General features: G+C 39.7%; 1 protein-coding gene across 4 annotated transcripts in view; it reads left to right on the top strand.

The window, feature by feature from the left end:
* TIAM2 (TIAM Rac1 associated GEF 2) overlaps positions 1–27,240 on the top strand; it is an 87,815-nt gene extending 60,575 nt beyond the window's left edge. For 3 of the 4 annotated variants that reach the window (XM_082303171.1, XM_082303174.1, XM_082303172.1), the window contains 12 exons: positions 14,475–14,654; positions 16,110–16,178; positions 16,555–16,680; positions 17,831–17,939; positions 18,572–18,751; positions 20,113–20,231; positions 21,397–21,505; positions 23,120–23,178; positions 24,008–24,113; positions 24,837–24,924; positions 25,567–25,721; positions 26,586–27,240. In XM_082303171.1, coding sequence (XP_082159297.1) covers positions 14,475–14,654; positions 16,110–16,178; positions 16,555–16,680; positions 17,831–17,939; positions 18,572–18,751; positions 20,113–20,231; positions 21,397–21,505; positions 23,120–23,178; positions 24,008–24,113; positions 24,837–24,924; positions 25,567–25,721; positions 26,586–27,232 — 1,947 coding nt within the window. In that variant the 3' untranslated portion in view covers positions 27,233–27,240. Of the gene's footprint in view, positions 1–7,620; positions 7,963–14,474; positions 14,655–16,109; positions 16,179–16,554; positions 16,681–17,830; positions 17,940–18,571; positions 18,752–20,112; positions 20,232–21,396; positions 21,506–23,119; positions 23,179–24,007; positions 24,114–24,836; positions 24,925–25,566; positions 25,722–26,585 lie in introns of those variants that run through there. The other variant, XM_082303173.1, reaches the window with a different exon arrangement.
* The last annotated feature ends 583 nt before the right edge of the window (positions 27,241–27,823 follow it).

Raw genomic sequence — 27,823 nt, 5'->3', positions numbered from 1 at the left:
AATTACCTATTATTTTAAGGTCTCTAGAAAGACTGCTGTGATCTGACTTTTGGTTGCTCTGAATCTTTTGAGTGTCATCGGAGAGATGCATTTCTGAAATCATGTTAAATTCTAACAGACATAAAGAAGTAACTTCATATAAATGCATGTGTGAGAAGGGGAAGATGTATTTTCACTTCAAGTATTTTACAGATCATAAGAAAAAACCTTAGGGTATACTCTCTGCAAATATCTCACATAACTTCATTATATCCTCAGCCGTATCTTAGAGGTCTTTAAGAAACTCAAGAAACCCAGTAAAAACAGCTGGTGTGATGGCTTTTAATCATTACAGAAGTAGTCAATGAATGCAGAGTGGTTTTATGGTAGCATCTTCAAAAATTAACATCTCAGGTGCAGAAATGGAAGCTGCTGTGTGAGAAACTTTGAATGTTAACAAAAATTTGCTTTCTAAAGAGTGGTCAACTGCTTTCATTTTTGTAATGCTTTTGAAATGCTGCTGTATTTCTTTCAAACAATGAAGTAAAATTGATCCTGGGAGTAAGTTGAATACAGAAACTTGGAGAAATTGCCTTTGCTGTTGCCTCTTGAAATAAGTCACTTTACTCTCAGCATTGGTTATTGACCATACATGAATGTCTGTATATGAGGACAAATCTATTCCCATCACTTCTTAATAAAAAAGAAATAAAAAATTCTGTACACTGCAGAGGCAGAAAACAAACTTTTTTTTGCCTTGGGAATACCATTCTTATTGCAATGATCAGAAGTTACAGTTAAAAATCTTTGAACACCTTTCCCTAGCTTGAGCTTATTTAGATTATCTCAACTAATTCATCTTCCCCTCCTGTTTCATGACCATGTTCACTTTCCCTTTATCTGATAAGGAAATGAGAATTCATGGCAAGTCTGATCAGCAGAGTTCATGGCACCTTTAGCAACACAAATCTGCATCTCCTGCAGGAGGGAGCGTTTTCACCAAATGCTTTCAGCTTTTCATGGGGATGAGGTCCAGGTCAATATGATGGCACTACTTGAAATGCCCATTTTTAGATATAGCGGACAAAAAGAAGGTGGAAAAAATGTGTCCTTGTGTGTTTCAGAAGTCTGATTTTTGAATGCTTGAGTTTCCTATGTAATATCAAATCATCCTTCCAGTGTTTTTGAAGCTTGTGTGTTCTGTTTATTGTGATGCCGATTGTTGACATTCTTCCACTTGCCAGGGCAGTGAGAAGTACATTTCCATGAAGTTGGCATGTCTGGGACTGTGGTGAGAAATCTGGTTTTTGGTCTCCCTGCACACAGTGCTGCTTTTCGTGCTCAAGGAGCCAACATATACATATGCCTGACTTGGGCAACTGTTCAGGGGTTTTTTTGTAGCTCCAGTCTAAAGTACATGTGCAATTGAGCAGCTCATTTCCATATCTGATGATGCCCAGGAGGTGTGAATGCAGTCAAAAGCAAACCCATCTTCCAAGTTCTACATCATGCAGCTAGCTTAGGAGGCTTCCCAAAACAGATGCAAAATATATGTGTTGGGATGTCAAAAAGGAAATCCCTGTTACCTGTTAGTTGATTTCACACAGCTATTTCTATAATGAAAATCAGTGAGTATTGTAAAGAGTTCACTGCATTTTGTGGTTTTGGCCTCTTGTATATACAGTATAGCCCCCACTGGAGGGGTGGTTTTCATAAGTTGCAGAAATTAGTATTTTGTCTTCAAAATCTCTAAAGCTGATTTCAAAACCCCTTCACCAGTAGTAGGACCACAGCCATCAACCTCTCATGCAGAATAATTTAAGGGTAAAAATCCTGAGGTACAATATACTTTGAGGTCTAGGTTCAAACCTGGATGAGAGAAAATGTATCTCCTTGCTGGTCTGCCTGAATGCTCAGCTGTTAAAGAAAAAAAAAAACATGGTTTGATTTTTGGGGAGAGGAAGGGGGCAACTGGTAGTTGCCATGGGATGGCAGGGGTGGAAAGTAGTTAGTAATAATTAGTCACACAATTTCAGTCCAGTCCCAACAGAAAATTCACGCAACTGTTCAATGTGTGGAAGATTTGAATGGTATTTTATATTCCAGAAGAATGCAAGTGGATGCTAGGAATGATGTATTCCTATGGTTTATTACCGTTGTACACTGTGATCTGTAGGAGATGTACTGTGGAGTAGTTCAGGGCACTGTTGTTCAAAACACACCCAACTGCCTTCTACTGCTGCTGACAGTAAATGTAATCCTATTTATTATATGGATCATATGTATTATATATAATATATATGTGGTAGTTCACTGATTTGTTTTGATCTGGTGATGACACTCATCACTCTCAGAGATGAGTATGAGATCACCAGACTGACTATGTGTCTACAAGCAGTGTATATGAAATAATTTTGTTAAGCAGACTGTAAAAATCAAAAATCTTGGAAAGGGAATATTAGTAGTAGCCAAGTAAACACCAATTGTTGAGCTCTATTGAAAGAAAGCCAAGCAACAATGACCAGAAGCTCAACAGAGCCCCAAACCCATTTCTTGCAAGGAGACAATTCCAGCTGAATGTCGTGATGGCTTCTCATTAGCTCTGTTTTGCATTGCCTGGGCATTTCCCATTTGCTCAGCATGTCATTAATTGCAGGAGAGCTGCCTGCCTGAAGGTTTACTCAGCATCCATAGGACATTAATGATTTTTCCTTTATTTTAATCATGAAAACGTCTCTTTAGCAGTTGATGAGATCTAAAAGCTTGGGGAGTAGTTTGCAATTAACATCTTTTTTTTTCCTTCGTAGGAGGGGGATTAACAACATGGTACTCTCAAAATCATGTATAACCTGTGCAATCCAAGTGTCATTTTCTTCCAGATGTGACATGCATTTAGGGAATCGCAGAGCTAACATGGGAAAATAGCATGTTTCTCAGCAGTGGTTTCCTTGATTCATTTGTGCCTGGAGGGGACAGTTCTGCATTGAAAGCATGACAAGCCTGTGGGGAGTTCTGCTAATTATTGTGCTTCCCTTGCAGATAGCCCTGCCTATAGTGACCCCTACCAGAGTTGGTGGCTCTGTAGAGACGCTGCTGGACCCCTGCTGTCTTCTTGTGCCTTTTGAGAAGGATATCGGTGAAACTGTAGCCTGTTAGAAGTTCATAAGAATTCTGCTAATTAATCTAGGTTTCAGTATATTAATCAATTGCTCAGAGAAGGCACCAGAACTGGTAGACTATAGGTTACAGAAGACTTGCTGTAAACCTACCAGTGAGTGCTACTGCCCTGTACTGGATTTCATTTTGTTGCATTGACCCTGCAGTTCTGCATCCCCTAGGGATGGCCCAAAATTCAAATTTAAGAGTCGTGAGTCTTGGCTAACACAGCGAAGGAGCTTCAAAACCACAAAGCTGAAAGCATGGAAAGTGCTGTATCTAATGTGAGCCTGTAACCAGGTCAAGCTGTAGATGGAGACCTGCTTGCCTGGTTACTGCTAGGGAGGCACAAGAATGGTAGGAAAGAAGACCAAAGAGCCTCCACAGTATGTGCAGTTCTTGCATGCAGAGGTGTGACCTTGTGGTGCTTTGTTTTGTGCTGTTACATTGACTCTCTACAGCCTGGGGGGAAGGGGTATTTGTTGTCTTTCCTCCAAATGAAGGAAATGTCCTCTCAAAAGTACTGAGACAGCTTTTGGTGTAAAACATGCAGATGGTTTTGATCAGGAAAAGAAATTGTGTTGTGTTGATGCTTGCAAATGAAGGAAGCCAGTAGGAGATGACTTATAATGCAGCTTTTCTTTGTAGTCATCTGGGAAAAATCCATAAGGCTTACCTGCAGATGGAAAGGGAAACATATGACAACAGCTCTGAACCATTGCAACAGGATCTGGTTAGCAGTGTCTCTGGAGACGCCCGTGACTTCATTGATGAAGGGCAGGAAGCTGCCTGGGAGCCCACCACCCCGGGCCTCCAAAAGCAACTCCTGTCACCTGCAGTGCAGGATATGACAGCAGCATTTCACTTTGCAGTGAAAGGCAGAGATATCTAATCATGCTTCTGACAGACCTAGGGAACTGGGTAACATCTATGCCAGCTGGTGGTTTGTTTCTTCTTTTTAAAAATCAAGATACTATTCAGTTACAGTGCTGACAGTAACATATGTGTTTTTTTCCTTGAGATGCAAAAGCATCTAAGGCCAATTTTAGTGCATGCCAAGGTATGTGATGTGCCCAGCAGTCACCTATAGCACACCAAGTCACTTTAAAGTCGCAAAGTTTCAGTATAGGATTTCAGACAAATACTGCATCCTGGGTACCATCATAACTTCAATGAGGCTTTGATTCCTATTTTGCTCTGTCAGGAACATCTAATGACAAAGGTAGACCTGAAATTCCAAAACTGAAAAACGTCTGCTACCTGCAGCAAATTCTGCAAAATAAAAGATAACAAAAAGGTACATGGAAAAATGGAAGAGGCAGAAGAATTTTAGAAAAAAAAAAAAAAAAAAGTAAGGGGTTAGTTGAGTCAGATGCACAGGGAGGTTCCACCAAATTTTCAAGTTTTGTTACCTGTTGTCTCTTGTTCACATTCTGTGAACAGACATAGACTTCCTCTTGCATGGTGATTATTTCCTTCTGAGACAGCAGAATCCTGCTGCAGTGCCTAAACAAAGCCTTGCCAAAACCAGGGGAGAGGTTGGTGTAGAGTTCAGAGAATCTATATTTGTCTTGACAGGGGAGTTACTGTGTCTTTTAAGATTTGGAATGAGAAATGCTGACTACTAACAAGAACAGATACGAGTTGCCTTCTCTGCCTCCAAAGGTGGCACACTGCAAAACTATATTGTGAAACATGAATGCAACTGCAAAGATAATGTCTCAGTGGTTGCCATAGTTTCTAATTCAGTACTTGAGAAAAGTTTTTGCATTCAGCACAAAACAATTCGAGTGAGAATGTTACAAACAATATTTAAGATGCTTGAAATTAAAAATAAAACAATAATTCATTTTAAACATTTGGAATGCTAATTCTTTGTATCACTGGAATTAAAGCAAGTGTCTTCACTGTGGTCAATTATGCTTTGAAAATACATTTTGACGGCATTTAAAAACCATGTTATTAGTATAATAAGCATGACAAGAAAATACGCAGAAAAATCATCCACCCACAGTTATAAAAAGTAAAAAAAAAGGCTCCATCTAGATCAGTGTAGAGATCTGGAGCTGAGCTGTTTTAATCCTGAGCTTATAATGCTTAGAGACCACTAACACCATAGAGCTCCTGTTACTGCAGGGTGTGTAAGTACATGCTGTGTATGTGTGTGTATATATATATGTGTGTGTGTGTGTGTCTACATGTGTATGTTGTGTCTATGAATTATGCTTCTGTGTTACCAGTGGTCCAGACTGATGTTACAAAGTGCTCAGGATTGTCCTGGAGGCAAGCCACTGTTTCCTTTCATTCAAAGTGTACACCGATGGAGCAAAATTAGCCTTTTACCTTCATGCATTAAGGGCAAAAGCAGGATGGGAAATGAACTGGATGCAGATAAGCACACCTACACATATCAGGACAATAGAGGGAAGCCTGTATTTTGAAGGATGTCACTGTTATGGTAACTATCAAGCCTGGTGCCACTGAACTGGAAAGATGAAAACCAGATGTTGGTAAAGGGAATGTGCGTTATTCAAAGTACACAGGAACAAACAACAGGGCTATGTCATTTTTCCAGTGATCTTAAAAATATTTCACAGTGATGGATTATTTCACTTGTTTTTGAAAAGTGCTTGAGTGCTGTTTGTGTGCTTCTAGAGAAAAAGAAAGGCTAAATGAAAAGCATTCATTCATTTGCTTTGCTTTAGTTTGTGTTGTTCCCTTTTTTGATTTGTCCAAGTCCCTCAATAGGAGTTGGAAAAATTACTGAAACATAATTGTCTTTTTTCTAATGAATACACATTAAAAAAAAGCTGTTAATTGGTAACATCTTTTAGCTGGCATATGGCTAGCTAATAATGCAGGCTTAATTAGCAAATCTGGGGAAGAATAACTTCCTAATATGGAATTAAAAAGGCCTGTCATTGTTTTTCATCAAGATTGACGATATTGCTTGGACCTGAAATTTAGCAACCTTTTTTTTTTCTTGGTCCCAGTGGATGAGCTGTGTTTTAACAAGTATCTATTAGAAAAAAAGAGCTTGAAAGTGCCACGACTAATGCAGATAGGAAACAAAGAAACAGTACATCTCCAGAAAGTATAGTTATACTCTTAATACACGTGGATCTGGTGACCTGGCCTGTGTTATTTTTAAAATGCCATATACAGCACTGTAAACTTCTAATTTCCACAAACTAATTATTTAATTTTGTTTCTTATCTTCAGACTTGCTCTGTGGATCCCTAGGATCTATGGACTACTGCAGAGGCAACACTAATGGTGGATAAGAGCAGTAGCCTTGTACATGCTGCACAGTAGTTTATGAATTTGGATTTTTAAACCAGATTGTACATCCACTGAAAAATGAAATGTTAGAGAGCAGGCAGTACCTCTCTTGCTCCTTCAAGGCCATTTCCTCAATTTTCTGTTATATGGTCTTCTCACCCAGTGAACCTGATATCTCTCTCCAAGAGAAAGATTCCTGCTGCCATGTTGTGTTCTGCATGTCTTATCAGCAGCATGTTGTTTCAGGGCTCCAGCATCATTTTTCCTCTGATAGGCAGCCTCTCAGTGACTGAGCTGTACAGTTTGGCAAATGCTGAGCTGTCAAGTTGTGCTAATGACTTGGAAAGAGATGGATGTAAGTTTAATTGCAGTAATTAAAGGAGAAAGCTGTGTTATTCCCTTGCTTGTATGAAGGTGAATATCCTTGAAACCTCAGAAGCAGTGCACACGTAACCAAAAATATGGATACCCAGGCTTGGTGTATCATTTGGGTTCAAGAGAAGAGTTTGCCAGGGGCAGTGTTGGATGAAGCCTTACAGGTCAACTGCATTGCACTGTAGGAGTGCTGTGATAGGGCAACATGGGAGTTGCAGTGTTTTATTATGCCGCTGGTGTAGTTCTCCTTTTATTAATGAATTGCTTGTCAGTCTTTTATCTCTTCAGTTCAGTGTTTTCATGTCCTATAATGTTTTATTTAAAGCTGCATTGTTCTTAGGGTAATCTATCTGTAGATCCAATTGGTTTTGTGTAAATATGTCAACATCAGAACTCTTACTTTCAAGCCTGAATTTATTACTGAGCTCATCTTAAATTTCTTTTTATTGATGTAATTATGGCTAAAAAGTTCAAACAAAGGACAAGCATAATTATATAAAGAAATCATCCAGAGAGCTGCCTGTTTGTTTTTCATTTTATCATTGTAAGAGCATTTGTATGCCACAACATTTAGCAGTGTATACCCTTGACAGAACATCAGTCCTATTGATAAATCATGCTGACCTTCAGGGCAGTCAGCACCCTCTAGATATTTTTAGGTATTTGGCTAACTTTCTCAAAGCACCTGATGTTTTGTTTATGCAGTAAATTTCACAGGCAGGGAGGCAGGTGTATTTCTGGGGAGATCAAACCCATCTTCCCTTGTCATAACTGCACTTCGTCCTGCACTCACTACATCAAGCTATTTATAAAAAAAATCTCATCTAGCATCTTCTTCCTTCATTTGTAGCAATAAAGGAGGCATGGCAGGTCTGTCTGTACTCTCATACTCTGCTTAGCCTTGTTGCTTTGGGATGTTGTCAGCGTCTCCAATTTTGTTAATCGGCACAAACAAGAAACTTGTGCAGCAAGGGAAGAGGGAAGGTGTGTTCGTGGGGGATCACAACATCCGTGGCTTCCTTCCTTTTCCTTTGGCAAAGTTTGTATTCACAAGCCACAATGCCCGCCTTCAGGAGGAGTAAAACCAGAGCGAAGAGTTTAGCGCTGGCTCGCAAAACCCAGCAGCAGGCAGCAGCAGCTTACGGCTCCTTGCACAGGATGCTCTCTGTGGTGAGTTCTGCAGCGGCGTGGGGGTGCTGCTTAATTAGGCTGAGGTGATGAGGCTGCAGGAGCATCCAAGCTGCCTGTGCCTGATAAATAATGACTGTCCCAGCATTAGGAATCAAATTATGGATTCTGGCAATGTGTAGTTGCTGGGTGAGTTTGTACCAGTACTCTGCATGGGAAAAGCTTTTGGGTTTCTGAAGTTGGGGGAAGGGAAGGATAGGTTGGTCGCCTGCACTGTTTGCTGCCGGGCTCAAGCAAATTGTTATTTCTTGCATGTCTCAGAGAAAGGACTAAGTAAGATCCATATTTTGACAAGAAGTAAGGTTTTAAAAAGATTCCTCATGTGAATTTTGAAATAACTGCAGCATGAATATTTTAACTGTTTCTCTGTTTTTTCACAGTTAAGTTAGTATTGTGGAAATAGGGAGGGGAAATATGATCTACAATCCAGGTATTGCTGGCAAAATATAAGAAGGCTGTATATATGTATTACACAGGTGGCAGAAAAATACATGAGCCTCCTGCATTAAAATTGACAACATCAGGATAAGGACCTGGGGTAGGAAGAACTGACAGTGTTTTTACAAAATCAGGGTTTGGGAAAATTTTTATTGTGTGCTTTGATGTTACCTCACGAGACTCTCCTTTATTGTGACCTGGGCTGTCATGGTTCCTGTTTTTGTTTTCCTGATGCTCTCATCTTTACATTTTGTATAGTCAGGATTTAGTGTCCTGCGATGGAAATCACTTCTGTTTTGCTTTTGACTTTGGTATGAGTTGGGTCAGATGACTTTGGAGACTGATTCTAGAGAAACTGAGCACAGCATCTATGCACTCAGTGTTTGCTGCTTGTCCTGGGGACCTGTCAGTGCAGGCTCTTGGGCCCAGAACCCTGATGCATGTCTTGGTTTATAACAAGAGTTTCAGTCAAGTGCCTCAGTCACCACCAGTGGTTCTTCTGTATTCAAGGAGAAAGATGGGCATCTGTCCTTGTGGCAGGTGAGAAGGAAGGTTTGCCACCATGCAAATATCAATAGCTCAGGCACCACATCGGGGGTTGCATCTTGGCTGTTTTACACAGCTGTATGTTCAGCCTTCTTTCAAGCCTTACCCTGTGCTCTCTGGAAAGAATTACTGGGTCAGCAGCTCTTCCCTCTTATACTATTTGTGATAATTCTAAATGAGGTTGGTGACATCTGATTGTGTTAACAGGCTGATTTCCTAACCTTAATCTCTCTGAAATTGGGAAATTCTAACTCAAAGACAAATGTTCATTGTTAATTCCTTACCTTTTGTATAATCTGGTAGTGTCTAGCAGGGCTCCTTCTCATACCTTGGTGAAGAGGGTTTGCTTCTCCCTCCTTAAAACATAACTCTAACTATGTTTTGCTTATTGCTATGAAGGATATGAGCAGACACTGAAAAAATGCCCTTCTTTCAGCAAAGTTTTAAATGTTTTAATTAAAAGACAGTCAAGAGACACAGTGAAACAAAACAGACTCCTAAGATTTCATTGTCAGTTTGGAACAATTTCATATTCTGAGTGGCCTTGAAGTTGAGAAAAGAAGGAGAAGGAGCAGAAGATAAATAATGACTGAGGCTACTGCTTTGGTTTAGTTTCTGTTGCCGAAATCTGAGCAGCACTTTTGCCCAGACACCTGTGGTGAAAATCCTACAGTGTATTTTTCAGTAAAGCTCTGCTGGCATTTTTCAGTTTTAATGAACAAATTGGAGGAACGAGGTGCTGTATTGGTGTGTAACATAAAGCAGCTTTTTTCTGTGGTCTTCAAGGAAGCTAAGGCCTGCAACTTTCTAGCCTTTTATGTTACTTGGTTGCAAGTACTTCCCAGTTTGAGGAGATGCCAAAGATGCCCATAGAGTGATTTGCCCACAAAAAAACGGCAACACCAGGGCTACCTTTGTTGTGGAGAAAAACACCTTCTAACACAAAAGGGATGGTCATCTCCAAGAGCTTTCCTTTTACACAGAGAGAGCGATGTAAAGGTATCTCAGGCTAGTTGTTCATTGCCCAAAATTCCATGTAATTTTATTTCTTCTGCTATGTAATTGTATTTCTTCTGCTGACTGGTACATTCAGTTGTCCTGGAAATACATACATCAGACAGAGCTGACATGTTAGCTGTTCATTTTTGGAGGGCACAAGTCTAATCTATCTCTGCAGGATGTTTCTGAGCATGTTTCCTCTTAGGGTAGGGAGTTCAAAGGATTGGTGATCCAGCCCATAGATGTTGTCTGTGTCCTGCACAAGGATGCTGAATCCTGAGAACTCTTCAAAGGACATGCCTGGCTTTCACATCACCAAGGAGTCTTTCTTAAGCTTGTTAAGCTTGAGTTTTCTAAGTCTACTCAGAATATTCCTTTCCATCACTGTTTCAAACAAACCCTGACAGGCTGGCGGAGTACATGATACTTATAAATGAGGGTAAAGTAAACAGCAGCATGCAGAGACCCTGTAACACTAATTGACCTTGTGCAGCATTTATGCTCAATCACTATAATTCAGTAGAAAGTCACAGGATAACCATGAAATCGTTGTGCTAGTTCTTAACCACTGCTGATTAATGTCTTCTGCTCTCTTGCTGATTAATTTTATGGGGTTTTGTTACTCTGGTGGGGATAGCACAGGCTTAAATGATGATATGCTTGTCCACAAGGAGCAAAGAAAATCTGTAAGGCTTCCTTGTAAGAGTATCTTTTTTGCTCACTTTAGGGGAATAATCTGTAATATTTCTTATCCCAACTATTATTGAAAGTGGAATATGCTGCATCTCCATCTGACAAGCTGAGCACCACTGCAGATGTTGACTGCTGTGGGTCAAGGTGACATCTCTGTGGACTGGAACTTTCCCTTCAAAGATTACTTTGAGCAGTCCACAGTCACAGAGATTACTCCCTGCAAAAGGATGTGGAACCTTAAGTCTGAGTCTCAAACATTCAGGGATGAAAGAAATGTTTCTCCAGGCTACACATCCTTCTGTTTTCTAAGAGACCAAGAGAGTATTGGGCAGGAGGTTGCTTCCCCTGACTGTTAGATCTGTAGAATGGTTTATACAGCCTTGTTGGAAAATCCTAAATGTGGCTGATAAATCAGCACAGTGCTTCTTAGCTTCCTTCTCCCTGAAATGCAAGTATATGTGTTTTTTTTTTTTTCTATAAACTCCATCTGTCTTTCCCAGCTCTAGCAATTCTAATCTAAATTTTTGGGTATTTAGCCTTATCTGTCTGCTGTTCAGTGCCAAAGGTAAGCTGAAGCTGCTTGTAGTCCCCTGTACATGTTGCTGAAAGGGGCATACATAAGTTCAAGTGATGGATTTTGGAGGAATTTTGCTGCTTCCACTATAGTTTCTCCTCAGCTTTTATCTGTTCCCAGCTACCTTGCAGTCTTGTCCGTAGTCAGTTATCTGGACTTTTCTTTTTACTGCTTTAAATGTTTTTCTTCTGATAAGCTGCACACTGTAAAGTTGGCATAAATAAATTTTTTAACACTTACTACGTACAAACAGTCTTGGTCCTGTGCAAATAAAAGTAGCTGTGTGTGTGAAAAATTTATCAGTTTCATCTGAGAGTCATATCTGCCTGTATTAGCCATTGCAAATTAAAGGTTAATTCCCTCCTTAATTCAAGATAGCGGTGGATGTGTGTAGTATCAAGAGGGGGTTCCTTCTGAGACTTCTTGGCTTAAGGGCACATAGTTTTGATCATCCTACCTAGTTTGACATCCAGAATGCCCAGCTGGCTTTGAAATGCCAGCCACAGGGCAATCCCAAATACAGGGCAGAGGCTGAGTTTCTCCTGCCCACACATGCAAGATATAAAAGAGGTGGTCCTAGGGGCTGTCATTAGAGACTTTCTAGAAAAGATCTGGTTTAAACTGTTTAAAATAGCAAGAAATTGTTTAGTGTCAGAGGCAGAAAGTAGCTTCCAGAATAGTAGGGAAAAAAGGTAGAGATCCTGACCTAGGTGGTAAGAGAGTTTTGGGAAGAAACATGGAGGAAGAATTGTTTTATGCTTCTCTACTTACTTGTTGCTATGAAGTTTCTCATTTATACTAGGCTCTTGGTCAAGAACCAGTGGTTCTACTGGCAAAATGGGTTCCTTCATCTTCTGTGGTCTATGCAATTTGTATGAGTGAATGTGAAATACATTTGTCCCGTGATCAAGTAGCGTTTCATGCTTGCTTTGACTCAAATGTAAATATCACAGTGGGTACAAAGAGTGAGGTCTGGATATTGCCTGGTCTGGAAGACTCCCGTAAAGGGAAGGACACAGAGCAGCAAGACTTAAGGGAAAGACGAGATCCTATGAGCAGGGAGGTCAAGGACAATATTTTTAATGCCAAATTTACAAACATTTCAGGAACATATTAAAGTTTACAAAAATCACAGGCTGTACCTGTGTGGTAATTCTGTGCCTTGGGCTTAGGCCAGTTACGCAGAACAATTTCTGGCAGCAAAATTATATTGCTTAGGCAATCAGGAAGTATTTATGTTGAGCAGTATCATCTATTTCCATATGCTTTCCCATACAGTGATTCTTGGTGACAGATGCAGCACTGACCCCAAAACTCAAGGGGATGTAGAAACAGCATGTTCCCCAGTGTCTGCCTGCTCTATATGCAAAGGTGGTTGAGGGGGAATAAAGGACTCCTAACTCTTCCTTGTGCCTGATGATGATGCTTGTGACTTGCTTTCAATAGGCTGCCTTGCATGCTTGATCCCAGTGTCCTTGATCAGTCATCAGGCTCATGTAAATCAAGCTGCCCACGAACATCTTGAGCTGTAGGGAGTGTAAAATCTGAAACATTCTGATACAAATGCAAACCTTTCTGACACCAGAAACAAAGAAAAGAAAACTGAAGTGCTTTGGCATTCAGTTGTTTAGAAGCTGCTTTAAAATAACCCCCACACACCCACCCCACTTCCTAAACTATTTGTTTGCAAACCACTAACTAATTTCAGTGTCATAGACTGACTATGATTTTTAAATGTATTCCATCAGTGTGGAATTGTAATTCTAACAAATACCATTCAATTTATATTGCATTTTTTTGGGTCTTAATAAGTGTTGAAAATACTAAATGTATCTAAATTTCATAGTCCTGAAAGCTGTCATTATACTGGATTATGAAGCTGGTTGCACATATCAGTGAATAAAGTAACTTCATTTTTTTTTCAGTGGTGGCATCTTTCAAAACTGGGAGCTGGGAAGCTACAGAGTGATATGGACTACATGGCAAATATCTGACATTTAACATTTATTTTCATCATATAGGTGTTTTATCACAGGAATGGCTGAGATTAAATATTCCTAGTCCATTTAGCCTCCACTTACTTAAGACTTTGTATAGCTCAGTTCATTTTCAGGTTAACTTTTGCATTTGTTCATTTGATGGCCTAGGATGTTGGTGAACCAAGCTACACAGGTAATCAGTGGTGAATCAGGACACCCAAAAATGATCACTTGAAACAGCTTATGAATAAATTAGTACAAATTAAGACAGTTCTGAAATGCACTCGTGTCCTGATATCATCACTGAAACAAGACTTACACATAAAATAAGGCAGCATTCATGTAGTCCTCATTTGAATGCGCTTGCTAAATACAAGGTGATAAATGGCACAGCATATGCGACTGTCCAGTTTGTGCAGGTGTCTGAATGACAGAAGCACTGAAGAAGAATTGTTTCATGTAGTACAAAGATGTGGATACCAAATGCTGTTAACATAGAATTGGGTAATGATAGTGATGTTTTAGCTTTCAGGGAAACACCATGTAAGAAAGAGAACAGTGAAATAATTTTAAAATTAAGCTTTGAAGATCATTACCTGCAAAGTTGTTCTTGGATATTAGTGGTGCAATACTAATACAAGAGCAAATTATGTAACTATTTCATAGTGTCAGAAATATCTCCTTATCTTCCAACTTTGCCGTACAAGATTAACTGATGTTGTTCTATCTTCAATTCCTACCTTGCTTGAAAATTTTCTGGTTTTTTTTCTTTTTTTTTATTCTGTTTTAATCATTCTTCTAAAGAGTCTCAACTATTTAGGTACCATTTGCCTTTTTTGAAAGCAAAAGATCCTGAGACATAGTTGTGTCCTCGGATACACCGTGGTCCACCAAAAATAAGAGAGGTGGAAAACGGTGTGATGCTAGTGTCGTGTGATGCTGGGTGGAAAATGGTGTGATGCTAGTATGGGATGTATCCGAGTGCGCTCTCATCTTTTGCATTCCATGAGCATGTATCTGAAGACTGAATATAATTTGCGCTGGAAAATCACTAGCAAATTTTAAATTATTTTTACTGCTCTGATCTGGTTCTGCTATAAATTAAAGCTGCTCAAAGGTGTCAAGATACACATCTGAAAAAAATCAATGGCATGCTCTGGCCCCTGAATTTGGAACAGGAGCAATATTGGAGGAATTTAGAAATAATTGTATCACAACTTGTATTCTAAAACATCGTTGCTTGCCTGTTTCTTCTCACTTACCAGAGTGCAGAACAGATCAGTGCGTTGTGCCGAAACTTCCAAGAAGTCCAAGCCAGCAATATGGACGGACAGAAGGACAACCAGGATCCACCTCCACGGCCACTGGCTCGCCACCTTTCTGATGCAGACAGACTGAGGAAAGTCATCCAAGAACTTATGGACACTGAGAAATCTTACGTCAAGGTAAAAAACAAAAAAAAAAGTGTGGCTCACTGCAGCCTTGTTTTTGAGGCTGACCATGACTTATGGATGGTCCTAACATATTCTGAGCTTATCTTTATATAACCAGTCTTCCATAAGGACCATAACCTCCAAAGTTTCCTTATCTAATTACTCCTGTTTTTTCTGGCAGACTTGCTCCTGTAGCTGAGGCTGTAGGATTTGATGTAGTAGCATTAGTTGTAGTCAATTTGTAGTCACATTGGAGAGTGGTCATTTGTGGGGAGAAGATACCTGCAAAAAAAAGGGTTTTCCAGAGGATGTCTCCCCTGTTTTCAAGATGAAAATAAATCTTGTAGAAGAACAAAGTAGTCTCCTAAAAATGAGAAAGAAGAGTTTAATCGTGGAAAACAGTGCACAATTAGTTTTCAATCAGCAAAGCTAAAAGGCACAACTCCAGTTGTAGCATCACATGGAAGTTACTTCTCTTCTGACTGATAAGTCTGTAATTTGTTCAAGGTATCTCTCTTCTTTTTATAAACCCTAAAATCATGTGACTGGATGCCAGAAGAAACATGAAAACATTGATTTCATTTACCTCCAGCAAGAAGGCATCGGATCTCCTTTTCTGGATCTCAAAACTTGTATTTACAGATATCAGTACTTGCTGCAATAATGTTTGTGGAAGAGAAAACACTTTGTTCATCCACCAATGCACTAATACAGACATGCTGGACCCTCATTTATGTCCACCTGATGTTTCTTTTAGAGGAATCGCTTGAACAAAGCCTGACCATGGAGGCCACAGATATATATATATTAAATTTTGCATCAGGAAAAATCCTGGCAGGTTGCACATATTTGTTATGGCATTCTTGCGGAGCTGCTTCTACACAGAACTTCTGATGTGTCTCTAGAGGTTGGAAAGCCTCATAGTGGGCCCCAGCCCGGCTGTCATGCTTTGGTGTGGGGTAGTAAGTCTTCAAAAGTGGCACCAATTCTCTGAAGAAGTGACTGAAAAAGCCCTTGGTCACACCTACCTGACAACATAACTGAACACTTCAATAACTTATAGGGTTTTAAAATGCTACATGTTGTTCTGAATATTACTGCAGATGTTTAAATAAGTGGCTATTTATATCATTTATTTAACATATATGTTAAAAACATTTGATGCTGTTCATACGGATAGACTCATTAGAAAACCATCATCTGTAACATTTCTTCCTCATGCTAGGCTAAAACATGATTTTTTATTAAAAAGTTTTAAAGCCTTAAAGATGAAACAAAAACATTACCCTGAAATCAGTGTGTGTCCAATTTAACAGTAATTTCAGTGTTAACATGGAGGTGATTTTGTTACTGAAAAGGAGTTGTATCTTAAATTCATTCTCCAAACTTACCCCTCTCTCAGGGTTACCGCATAATGAATAGTTTCAAAATGTTGCATAAAAAGTGAACAAACATTCTTTCTTGCAGGACTTGAGCTGTCTCTTTGAGCTATACTTGGAGCCTCTTCAAAAAGAAACCTTCCTTACTCAGGATGAGGTGAGGGAATAGCTGAAAAATGTCCTTTTCATTCTTTACGGATTAAGACCTTGGCACCTGGATTTTTCATTGCTTAGAGCATGACAGAAAAAGCAAACAAAAAAGATGTCAATAGGAATGACAGCAGTCAGTGCCTTTCTGTCTGGTGTGTGCATCACTTCCTTTTCTTAAAGGGTAATTGTTCTTCTGAAATAACTGCTGACAAACCTTCACTTTCTGTATGAATTTTTTATAACACCTGTTTGAAGAGTATTGACAAAGACATTACTGGCCTTTGCAGTCTCTCTGTGTGTTACATCTCCTTAGTCCACTGTTTTCAAAAGACCACTTTTAGGTCCATGGAGTGCTGTACTTCACAGCCTCATGTTTTCCACAGATGGAGTCCTTGTTTGGCAGCCTGCCAGAAATGCTGGATTTCCAGAAGGTGTTTTTGGAGACCCTTGAAGATGGAATATCTTCTTCTTCAGATTTTAATACATTGGAAACACCATCTCAGTTCCGGGTAAATATTTCATCATTTCATACTTTATAGTGTGCCTGCAAATATTTGTGAAAATATGGCTTTAAGAAGTTTCTGACTCTTCAGAATTTCATAGGGTTGCTTTTATGTTTGAAGCTTTACTTTGGATTACAGACTTCTATTCAGCAATGAAAGATAAGTGCTATTTTTCATGGTCTTATCTTCCTCCTTCCCGTGGCAGAAGTTGTGACATGGGAAAAGGCAGCATAGACTTGGAGTGCACGATAAACTGGCTGTGTTCGTGAGGCAGAACTCCTTTGTAGAAACCTTATTGTCACTGTGCTGAATTCTGCCCTGCTTCTCCCTGCTATGCCCAGCTAGCCCACTACAGACTGGGAGCTGGTTTTGTTGAATGCCACATGAGTTTCCCATGTTCTGAAGTGCAAGAAGAGGGCCTGCGAAGTGTAAATGGCTGTACATCACCCAGTACCTGTCCTGAGTGGAGGGAGTAAATTCCCTGATGATGGAGTCACTGGCTCAGGACTGAACACAACTGCTGGCAGGTCTCCTGAACACTTGCTGCATTTTGTGGAGCAAACATTGATTAAAAGAGGGGAAGAGGGCTGCTTTCCTCCTCCCTCATTACTCCTCTTTCTTATATTTGCTTTGGGAGGCATTTTTCTAAAAACCTCTTTCTTGTGATTCAGTCCCTCCCACATCTTCCCAACCTCCCCTTCATCCAAGAACATCAAGGTGTCCTGTAATTACCACCTGCCTGAAAAAAGGAAAACAGGTGGAAAGCAATCCTGTATTTGTTTTACTCTGTCCCTTCTGGCTTTGGCACTTTTATGCCTTGCTTCCTATGGCTCATGTATTTTTCCCAGCACAACATAGTTATATGTTTGCTGATTTTTGTTCCTGTGCTGCCTGAAATATACAGTAAAACAGAATACCTGCTCAGGAAGAAAGGAGAAAATTGCAGGCTATGGCTAAATAGGCTGACCTTTATACTCAGCAATATACAAAAATATCATCAAGTTGCTACCAATAGTATATTCATGTTGTATATATATAATATGAAATATGTATAGAAAGATGGTAGATAATTCACCACTGAGTCTGCTTCTTGTGTGCCTGAATATTTATTTAGGATTCTAGTAGTGAATTAATTTTTTGATTGTGTTGATTTCAGAAACTGCTGTTTTCCCTTGGAGGCTCCTTTCTCTATTATGCTGACCACTTCAAACTCTACAGTGGCTTCTGTGCAAACCACATCAAAGTTCAGAAAGTTCTTGAGAGAGGTAATTTTTTGTCTTCATTATTGTAATTCATTTGCATGAATTCAAACTGCAGTGAACTACTGTAACAAATCTTGTCAACTTGCATAGAATATTGGATAAAATCAAGGAATAAATATTGGTATAAAACAAGGACTAATCAGGTGTCTTTCAACAGGAAGATCTAAGATCAGAGGTTCTGCTGAAGTATGGTATAGACCTGAAGAATGAGATTCCTTTTGTAACCTCCAGGCAGTAGCCTGGAGAGCTATAGAAACACCTTCCACAAGTTTGTGCTGTCTGCAGGCCCAGACTCCAGAAAAGCAGCAACAAATGGTAGAATGAATCAGGAATAACAGCCTCTGCCATTCACTGCAATGCAGTGGAAAAATTAGAGGAATAATCTCACCTTCATAAAATTGCTTTCTCAGCCCTTTTGAATGTTATTTAATGCAGGAAATTATTATGAAAGGAATAGTGTATACTACTCTGTAAACCATCCACTGAAAAGGGTGAGAGTTTTGGTGCTGGGTTCAAGTTGCCATTCCATGTTTTCCAGTTATTGTAGCTTCTGTTCAACTGAGTTTTCTTTGGTTTTTTGTTTGTTTGTTTGTTTTTGGTTTTGTTTTTTTGTTTTTTTTTTAATTTGCATCTAGCCAAAACAGATAGTGCCTTTAAGACCTTTCTGGATGCTCGAAATCCCACAAAGCAACATTCTTCTACACTGGAGTCGTATCTCATAAAGCCTGTTCAGAGAGTGCTGAAATATCCTCTGCTTTTAAAAGAGCTGGTGTCTCTGACAGACAATGAGAGTGAGGAGCATTATCATTTGACAGGTAACTTCCTTTCTTCTACAGGAATGAATATGAGTTAGGTTTAATTTCCTGCCCTTTCTGAAGATACACGTAGGCATTCTGGTAGATAGCACAGAACTTGTAAAAACCTAGAGAGAATTCCCTCCCTCTCCTTAAAAAGAATATGTATTTTTTTCATTCCTTCAGCTAGAAGTCTTGCTTGATATGTCCAAGTCCCTTTGAGAAGTAGTTATGCCCAGGATTTGCCATGGCAAGTAGGACTGGGGTCTTTATCTTCATGCACAGGAACATGTCAGGTCACGGTGTTGCTTTTACCCACTTGAGAAACGCTGACCAAGGCTCCATCTTGTGGTTATTATTTAGTTCTTGAAATATGTCAAAGTTTAAGAGCACCACAGACGGAAATCTTTGTTGTTTGAGGTCTTTCTGTGATTTTTGCTTGTGTCAAAGAGATCTTTGTCAAATGTTTGCAGTCATCCCATGCAGAGAGACTTGTCTAACATGCATTAGAGTTGATTGCTTTTCTAGGGACTTCACCCTGGCAAATTCCAGTTCAGGTCTGTCAGCACCTCGTGGATGAAAATCAAGAGATGTATTTTATGGATCGATTGTCGTTTTCATAGAATGGATGCAGGCAAACTACGTTGTCAGTAAAAACTTATGAGGCTCTTACTCTTCAGAAGAAGCTTCTAGTATTGTTCCCTTGCCCAGACAAGCCGGGGGGGGGGACTTATATGCAGGTCAGGATAGATGCCAAACTGCTAAAACGCTGCACCACTAAGAATTGATGAAACCCAGTATCCCTGTCCAATTCCATTTTGAATTAACACAAAAATCTAATGGAATCTAGTGACATTCTTGTTTGGAAAACAAAATTTAAACAAAATCTGGCCACCAGCCTTTCATGTATACAGTCCATGAGGAATTTGTACAGCCTAACACTGTATTTCTTTGTCCATTCAGGGGTGAGACAAGAACAATTTGTTTCTCTTAAAGATCATTTGATAACTTATTCTAGGATGAGTCAAGATTACTCCAGAGGTCCTAGTGGCCCTGTATCTACAAGATGCCAGATTTAACCATGGTTACCATCATACTGCTATAAATATTGATGCACTTGGGGGCTTGTCACTGGAATGCTTATTGCAGCCTTTTCAGCCACTTAAGACACCACATGCTCATTTTTCACTTATTCTGACCAGGAAGTATTTCTTCTTCTGTTGCTATGAGAAAGTACTGATACAGAACTAGAATTCAGTTCACCAGACCTTGGGAAGGCAACATCATTTTACGTGCCTCAAGGGGAATTCAGTTTAAGATTACCATATTTAGAGAATACAGATGAATTACATAGTTGTCTATGAAATTTTTAAACCTTACAGAAGCACTGAAGGCAATGGAAAAAGTAGCAAGTCACATCAATGAGATGCAGAAGATATATGAAGATTATGGCACTGTATTTGACCAACTGGTTGCAGATCAAAGTGGAACAGAGAAAGAGGTAAGAGAAGAAACAACACGTTGCATTGACTCTTGAAGCATTATCCAGCTTGCTGTTGGGGCTTCATCTCTTCCTGAGGAAATTTTGGGAACTTACTTGTGCTGGGCTTGCTCTATTCTCCTTTAATATTTTGACTTCTGTTTTGTATCTGCTTGTCAAGTTTCTTTCTGTCAGTGGGTTATGGTAAAATTTTCAGACAGCTGCCAGGGCCGCCTTCTGGATTGACAGGAATTGAGAGCAGGAGTAGACATAGTTCTCAGTAGGAAAAAGAACTCCTCTTGTCAAAATGTTGCAGAGATTATCCATGCCCCAAGGCATTCAGATTTTATGCTGTTGAGTTCCTGAGTTCTTAAATTCTTAACATATTTTTTCACCCGTATAAATGAAAATGGCACTTCCATGGATTTCACATTAAGGTCTGTTATTGTCATTCTCTACACTTCCAGTGCTGAGGCATCCATGGGTATTTGTCAGAGCAAAACCCATTAGTTATACAGACTGTGTGCAGTCATCTCCCAGAACTGGGGCAGCAAGGCTTCAACTTCGCCATGTGTATCAATTACTAAGCAGATCAAATCTGCGAAGTTGGGCATCAGATATGAGAGATGTCTTCTCAGTTGTTTCATTTCCTGCTAGTAAAAGTCAAATTGTCCCTGTTGACTACCTGTTTTCTCATAATTTATGGGGAAACAAAACTTGACAGCCTGTCATATTCTTCAGCATTGTGTTGTGTCCCACAGAAGAAAGGAGTCTCAGAGTACAAGACCTCCATTAATTCTGCCATTGGCAGTGTCATTAGTACTAATTACTCTATAGAAATTAAAGATCCTTACAGCTAACATATCAGGCAGTTCACAACTGTCTCTATGTAAGTGTAAGATTACCAGATCAGCTTAATATTCTTCTAAGTTATTAATAGTAAGAACTTATCCAGCTTCCATAACTTAGGGGCTACTACTTTGTGTAGTTGTAACCTGTTTTAAAAAAGGGGATTACTCACACTTTTCCTGCTGTAGTGAAGATCTCTTTCTATACATAAATACAGAAAACGTAGACCTTAAAGTTATTGACGTGTACTGATTGCTTTACATATCTGTAAAATGCAGCACTGATACATACATTTATACTGATTATTTATATTATCTACTGTTATAATTTAATACAGGTGACAGAGCTTTCAATGGGAGAACTTCTGATGCATTCTGCAGTTACCTGGCTGAATCCTTTCCCATCGCTGGGCAAAGCAAGGAAAGACCTTGAACTTACAGTGTTTGGTAAGTGCCTTCCTCAAAGACTCTGCGCTTTCAAATCTGAAGACTGCCACATTACATCTTCTCACAGGATAAAAGTCCTAAACTCCCTTCCCTGTAGTCATGTGATATCTAGGGTGGACTTATATCTGAAAAAACACATAGGTGTATTTTCTAACATGAAAAAAGTTTCTATTTATTTGCTTGGTACTGTTTGCTCTGTGAGCCACCCTCAGCTGCTGTCTTGCCTATATTTAAACTATAGAAATCAGTGATTTTCAAGGGGCAATATTAGAGTCTTTAGAACAATCTGTTAAATGAAGCTTTGAAAGGAGGCTTGTGGGAAAATCATGATTTTTTCTACTCTTGTGAATTCAGACTAACTTCTGCTTTATGGCTACTGCACTGAAATCCCCATCCAGATTATTTTAACCTGAGACCTGATGTGGAAATGAGAGCATACAAACAAGTGTCCATTTCTTAAAACAATTATTATTCTAATATTTCAGTGGATAAACACCTTCAAGAAGAACTCCAGACTGATGATAGACAAGTTTCTCAGGGCACTCCTTCCCTGGGAAACATGGTTAGGAGAGGGGATGCTTCATACAGAAGAACAAACAGAAATTACCTACCAGGCTCCTTGGATGAGCTTCTCAGTGATCTGCATATGCTGGACACTTCCCAGCAGGACTTGTATGAATAAAAGGACTCTGGGCCTGATTCTTAGCTTGGACTGGTCACCTGCCACTTGGGAAACTGATTATTCTCACTTTGAACTCTCTGCAGGCAGCTTAGAAAATGCATCCAGTATGTAGAACTGAAGTAAGGTGACAAGCTCTGGGGTTAATACTGTGCTTGCTGTGGCTGCATCCTGCATTCATACTATTGTCCTTCTCTCCTCTGGAAGGAAACATGGATGCATGAGCAGGGATAGAGCTAATTCTGCCCTAGCAACCAATCTGGGATCTAGGATGGCTCTGAAGAGCCATCCCTTAGTTCACCTGCAACTTCAATGCCTCAGTGTTTCTGTTCCTCCTTTCAGATGAGAGTAATGCCCCTGAGCCCCTGTCTCCCTGGAGTCTGAAAGACTAGATAAGTTAGTGAGACACTCCAGTTGGATTTTGTGGAAGCCAGAGAATTCTTGCAGAAGGAAAAGTAGGAATCGAGATGTCTGAGAAATGCATTAAAGAAATGCTGAACTGCAGGAAAAACAGACTGTGTCCTTCACAGCACTCTCTGGCTGTAGGCCCCTTGGTCCACTTGAAAATGTCCACTGATTGCAGAAAGAAAATGTTTACATCTAACCTACATCTGCTGTATTTTGTTTATGTGAAGACTTACAGGAGATAGGTGGTTGCTGGTAGTTTCAGAATAAATGTACAGAATGGCTTCATCCTAAATGTCTGGAACAAAATCTGAAGGAAGAATACTGCCACTGCAAGAATGTGCAGGGTGAGAAACACAGTCGTCATCTTAATACAGGGAAAATGCTTTTCAATGTTTGCTTATCTCAGCCTTCACATTCCCATGACTATAATAATCAGCTTCTCCAAGATAGTATTTTCATTGAATATTATGATATTATGCCTATAATTAGCAGTTTTCCTTTTTCTTTTTTCTCCTTTCTCTTTTTAGTTTTTAAGAGGGCTGTAATACTGGTGTATAAGGAGAACTACAAATTGAAGAAGAAAATGGTAAGTCTGGTATCACTGGAGGTGGTGGGTGTTCAGCATATAACTGCAATGGGAGATGGACCATACCAGTGTTGAAGGGGGAGTGACCGACGTGAAACAGCACTTTCCCTTGCTAGGCTGGAATTCTGGCTATCCCTGCTAAAACAAGTGCTCAGTATCTGTGTAGCAATAAATATTTTTTTGTTATTTAATAAGCAGTAGCATCTTCTGTGTGAGCCCCATGTTAGTTTTACCAGGTGGAATATGAAACATTGCCATGCAGAAATCATTAATTCTTCCAGATTGCGTTTGTGATGGCCTACCTTACCACAGGGTGTAGGTGAAAGACCTTTGTTTTACCAGCTCTTGATCATCCTGGAAGGAAAGGAAAAGGGACATTATAGGCATAACCTTCTCTCAACCCACTTACAGACCTGAAATGTGGAAGTCAGGTAGCAAGTTGTATGTTCCAAGTACCAGAGGTGATGTACTGCACTGTGCTCATTGTAACAGATGGAGGGGCTCTAAAAGTAGCAGCAGCAGCTATATGATTAAGGTATTCTGCTGATCAACAGCCTGCATGTTCTTTCATAGGAAACTTCTTCCCTGGTAGTACTTATAGGCAATGTATTATTTTTATCCGTTGAAATCAAATGGCTTTTAAAAGTCTATTATGAATTCCAAAGGTTTTGTCTATCACTATTTCAACTACATATACAAGCACATTTTAAGGTAGTGAAGGAAAGTTTAATGAATTTAGTTTTTCTTTAGAGGCAGGTCTTTTAAGAGTAGCATGAAACACCACCACTTTTTCTACTTCTCAGAAATATCCTTTGTTTGCTTTTTACAGCCTACTAATGTTCGTGCTGCACATAATTATGGTGACTTGGATCCATTTAAATTTCGTTGGCTCATTCCTTTATCTGCTCTTCAAGTTCGACTGGGGAATACAGCAGGTAACTCTCTTGCAGTAAATACTTTAGGATTGAATGCTTTTCTGGGATTCTGTAATACTGCTTCTTCCAGATGTCTTTCTGGAGCCTCTGGAAACAGGCAGGTGTAGAGAAAATACTATCTATCTCTGCACTCAGGGGGTACAGGCTTGATACATTTACAGACTGTCTTCATTTGGTATGTTGACTTCTGTGCATCATTACATCTTAACATGATGTGAAGGAATGACAGAATGGAAATCCCCAATAAAAGGAAGGTGGTTTACCACAGCTGACATTCTGGTGACACCCTGATGCTGTGCATGTGCTGATCCTCATGTTTTTTCAAACACAGGAGAGTTGACTGCAATTCATGGTAGTAGAGGGCAGTGGGTTTATTTTCAAGCTGATCTTTATGGTCCTATCTACTTCTGTATGTTTTGTAAAGTGTCACAAGGTCTTTAGAGCACACCTGGGTGAAGGCCTGTTGAGGGTGGAAGACAGGGAGAAGCAGCAAGAATGGGGGAAAGCAACTCTCCAAGTTACCAAAGGCAGTGCTAGGCTGCCGCAACAAGAGAGCTCAGGGGACTTTCTCTTGGGTTCCACCTTGGGTGAGATCTTCTGTAGCTTCACACATTGCTGAATTAACACTGCCTTCAGGAGACTGGGGGAGCTCTAAGCTGGTCTTTCTAATGCCAAACGTTTTGTGGAGTGTTATGCAAAAGTAACATTTTCTTCCATGCATAGGAACAGAGAACAGCTGTATCTGGGAACTGATTCACACCAAGTCAGAACTAGAAGGCAGGCCAGAAACAATTTTTCAGTTGTGCAGCAGGTAAGTTTTACATGCAGGTTGTATTTCACAAATCACATTAATGGAATTTTAAAACAAAGAAAATATTTTGTCCCATGTGACCTTTGCATCAGCAGTTTTGAAGAGGTGCTCATTATTTGAAGCCAGGCACTATGCCAGTCTTTAACTGTATGAAGTGTAACAAATTTATATGGGTAAATTAGGTGCAGTGATCCAATGTCAGAAATCTGCAGATACAGGAACACAAGTTCCTGTATGGCATGGGCAAAGTAACGGGTTATATCAGTTATCTCAGTTGGTTAACAGAGATTACTTTCTCATAAAGACCACTTACAGTGGTGATTCCCTCATACAGAATTTACCTTTCATGTCATTTTCTAAGAGGAAGTAACCAAGATCTCAAAACACAAGGTGTGTGAAATCTCTAACAATGTTAAGATGTCCCTGCCCATGGCAGGGGTGTTGGAACTAGAGGATCTTTAATGTTCCTTCCAACCCAGAACAATCTATGATTTTATGATAGCTGCAAACCCACTACTAAAGCAAAATTTTGAATAAAAACACTGCACTAAAGCACATCAGGAGAAAGGAATTGGGAACATTTTATCCCAGTGTCTTACTTCAGAGAGGAAAATTAAGTTCTGTGTTTTCTTAAACTTGCAGTGATTCTGAGAACAAGACTAACATTGTGAAGGTCATCCGTTCTATTCTGCGTGAGAATTTCAGACGTCACATAAAATGTGAGCTACCACTGGAGAAAACATGTAAAGATCGCCTCATCCCACTCAAGAATCGTGTACCTGCAACAGCCAAACTGGGTAAGAAACACCTTCTCAAGTGAAAACTGAACTGTCTGGACTCCCGTGCTGCTAGGGAGTTCACAATTATTACCGTGACCATAGAGTGTCGTGTGTCAGACCCACAAAGCCCATTTCTTTTTTTTTGGACTGGAGCAGGAGTAGTTTCTCTACCACTCAGTGTGTGACAAGGGCTAGAGGAGATAAGCAGGCTTGCTATCCCTTCTCCCTGTACTGTGATGTGTCATTAGCTCTCTTTAGAGAAGACTTAATAAGGCCCAAATTAACTTTGCTGGGAAGGAACAGACTCCCTTTGGCATACAATATTAATGTTCTTTCCTCTGGGTTCCCTGTAGTAACTCAGCCCTAATAACATTTATAGCTTAAACAACTGGTAGAAGGCAGGGGTCTTGCTTCTTTCAATGCATTAAATCTGCATCCCAGCTGTTACTGTAATTAAGTACACGCTTCAGACATTTTAGTTAAATGAGTAGTTACTAATATTTCAAGTCTCTGTCTGATCAGTTCTCTATAAAATCCCCTTAACATCACAGGATCTGGAACAGTTCAGTTCAACTTCTGCCTACATCTTGGCCCTCCAGTGCTCAAGGTACCTGAGTTAGTCTTTCTTTCCTGCAGAAGTGTGTAATTGTAACTACACTTTTTGGAGGATTTTATATGTATTACACGTGAAAGCAAGCACAGAGCCCTGGGATAGGTGTAATGAAAACTGTGACATGGAATCACACTGTCAGTATCAGAGGGCTGGCACATCTGACTTGGAATGACTATGTACATTGCCATCATAAGTGGGATCTTAAGATAAAAGGTATAACCAGCTGATGCTTTGCTGCAAAAATAAACTTGCATTTTTATTCTGCACAGCTTCCACAAGATCCTTGAAGGTACTGAAGAACTCATCCAGTAGCGAGTGGAACGGTGACCAGGGGAAAAGCACCTTCCAGGACTCTGATGAGTGCAGCCTGAGCAGCAGCACTCAGAGCAGCAGCTGCCACACTTCTGAGAGCATCCAGGAGCCCAAAAATTCATCTCCCAATAAACACACAGAGACCACTGCATCCGACTTTTCTAATGTTCTTGTCAAAGAATCCGATATTCTCAGTGATGATGATGATGATGACGAGGACTATAGGAGCCTAAAGAAAGGCAGCCCTACAAAAGACATTGAAATACAGTTCCAGCGGCTGAAGATCTCAGAGGAACCCGGTGCTGACTCTGAACGGGATCAGGCTGCTGAAAATGAGGAAGGAGATGGCTTCCAGATAGCAGAGCATCCAAAGCTCGTGCGGGGCCACTTCTGCCCAGTGAAGAGAAAAGTAAACAGCACAAAGCGTAACAGAGGAACTCTAATGGCAATGCAAGAACGCCACCAATCCCTTGACAGTCACTCTGATGCTGCAAACCTGGATCTGAACTCTATTTTAGAGAGAGAATTTAGTGTCCAGAGTTTAACATCTGTAGTTAATGAGGACTGTTTTTATGAAGCTGTGGAGAGGCATGGAAAATCCTAGCTTTCTAAGCACTATATTAAAACATTCATTTGAAGTCCACATAAAATTCAACAAACATTTTGCTTTAAAATTAGTAAATTCATGGAAGCTGCAGGAAAACGACTATCTGATTTTGTGCACTAATACATTTTTCCACAAAAACAGCTGTAAAGGATTCTTAAGTTATTTTAATTTATTGTGGATCAAAAATAGATTAAGTTGGCCCAGGTTTGTAAATTAGTTCATCCCTTTCAAGCAGTTATTAAGATGATGTAGTGTTCTTGGGGATGGCCTTGTTAGTATTTTAAGTAATGTGGAAAAGGTGCTAGTGAGAGTGGCAGAGGAGTTTACAATGGAAAGTAGCATTGCAAACTGAATTTTTCAATACCTTGGGCATTTTATTTCTTTGGTTTTCATGTTTGCTTTATTTAAAGCAGAATTAAGTTATTTTAATGTGTTTTAGTGCACAACAGTGCAGACGTTTCATTTTTTTATGTTTCAATGCTGTGTATACTTTATACATATATGTAAATACAAAAACAAAGCTTGGCCTGTAATCTTTTATTTGACTGTATTTTTTATTTTCTCTATGAGCCTGTACAGTAAAAGACA

Source organism: Coloeus monedula (assembly GCF_965178545.1).
Source record: "Coloeus monedula genome assembly, chromosome: 2".
Lineage (NCBI taxonomy): Eukaryota > Metazoa > Chordata > Aves > Passeriformes > Corvidae > Coloeus > Coloeus monedula.
This window is presented reverse-complemented; position numbering and strand designations above follow the sequence as displayed.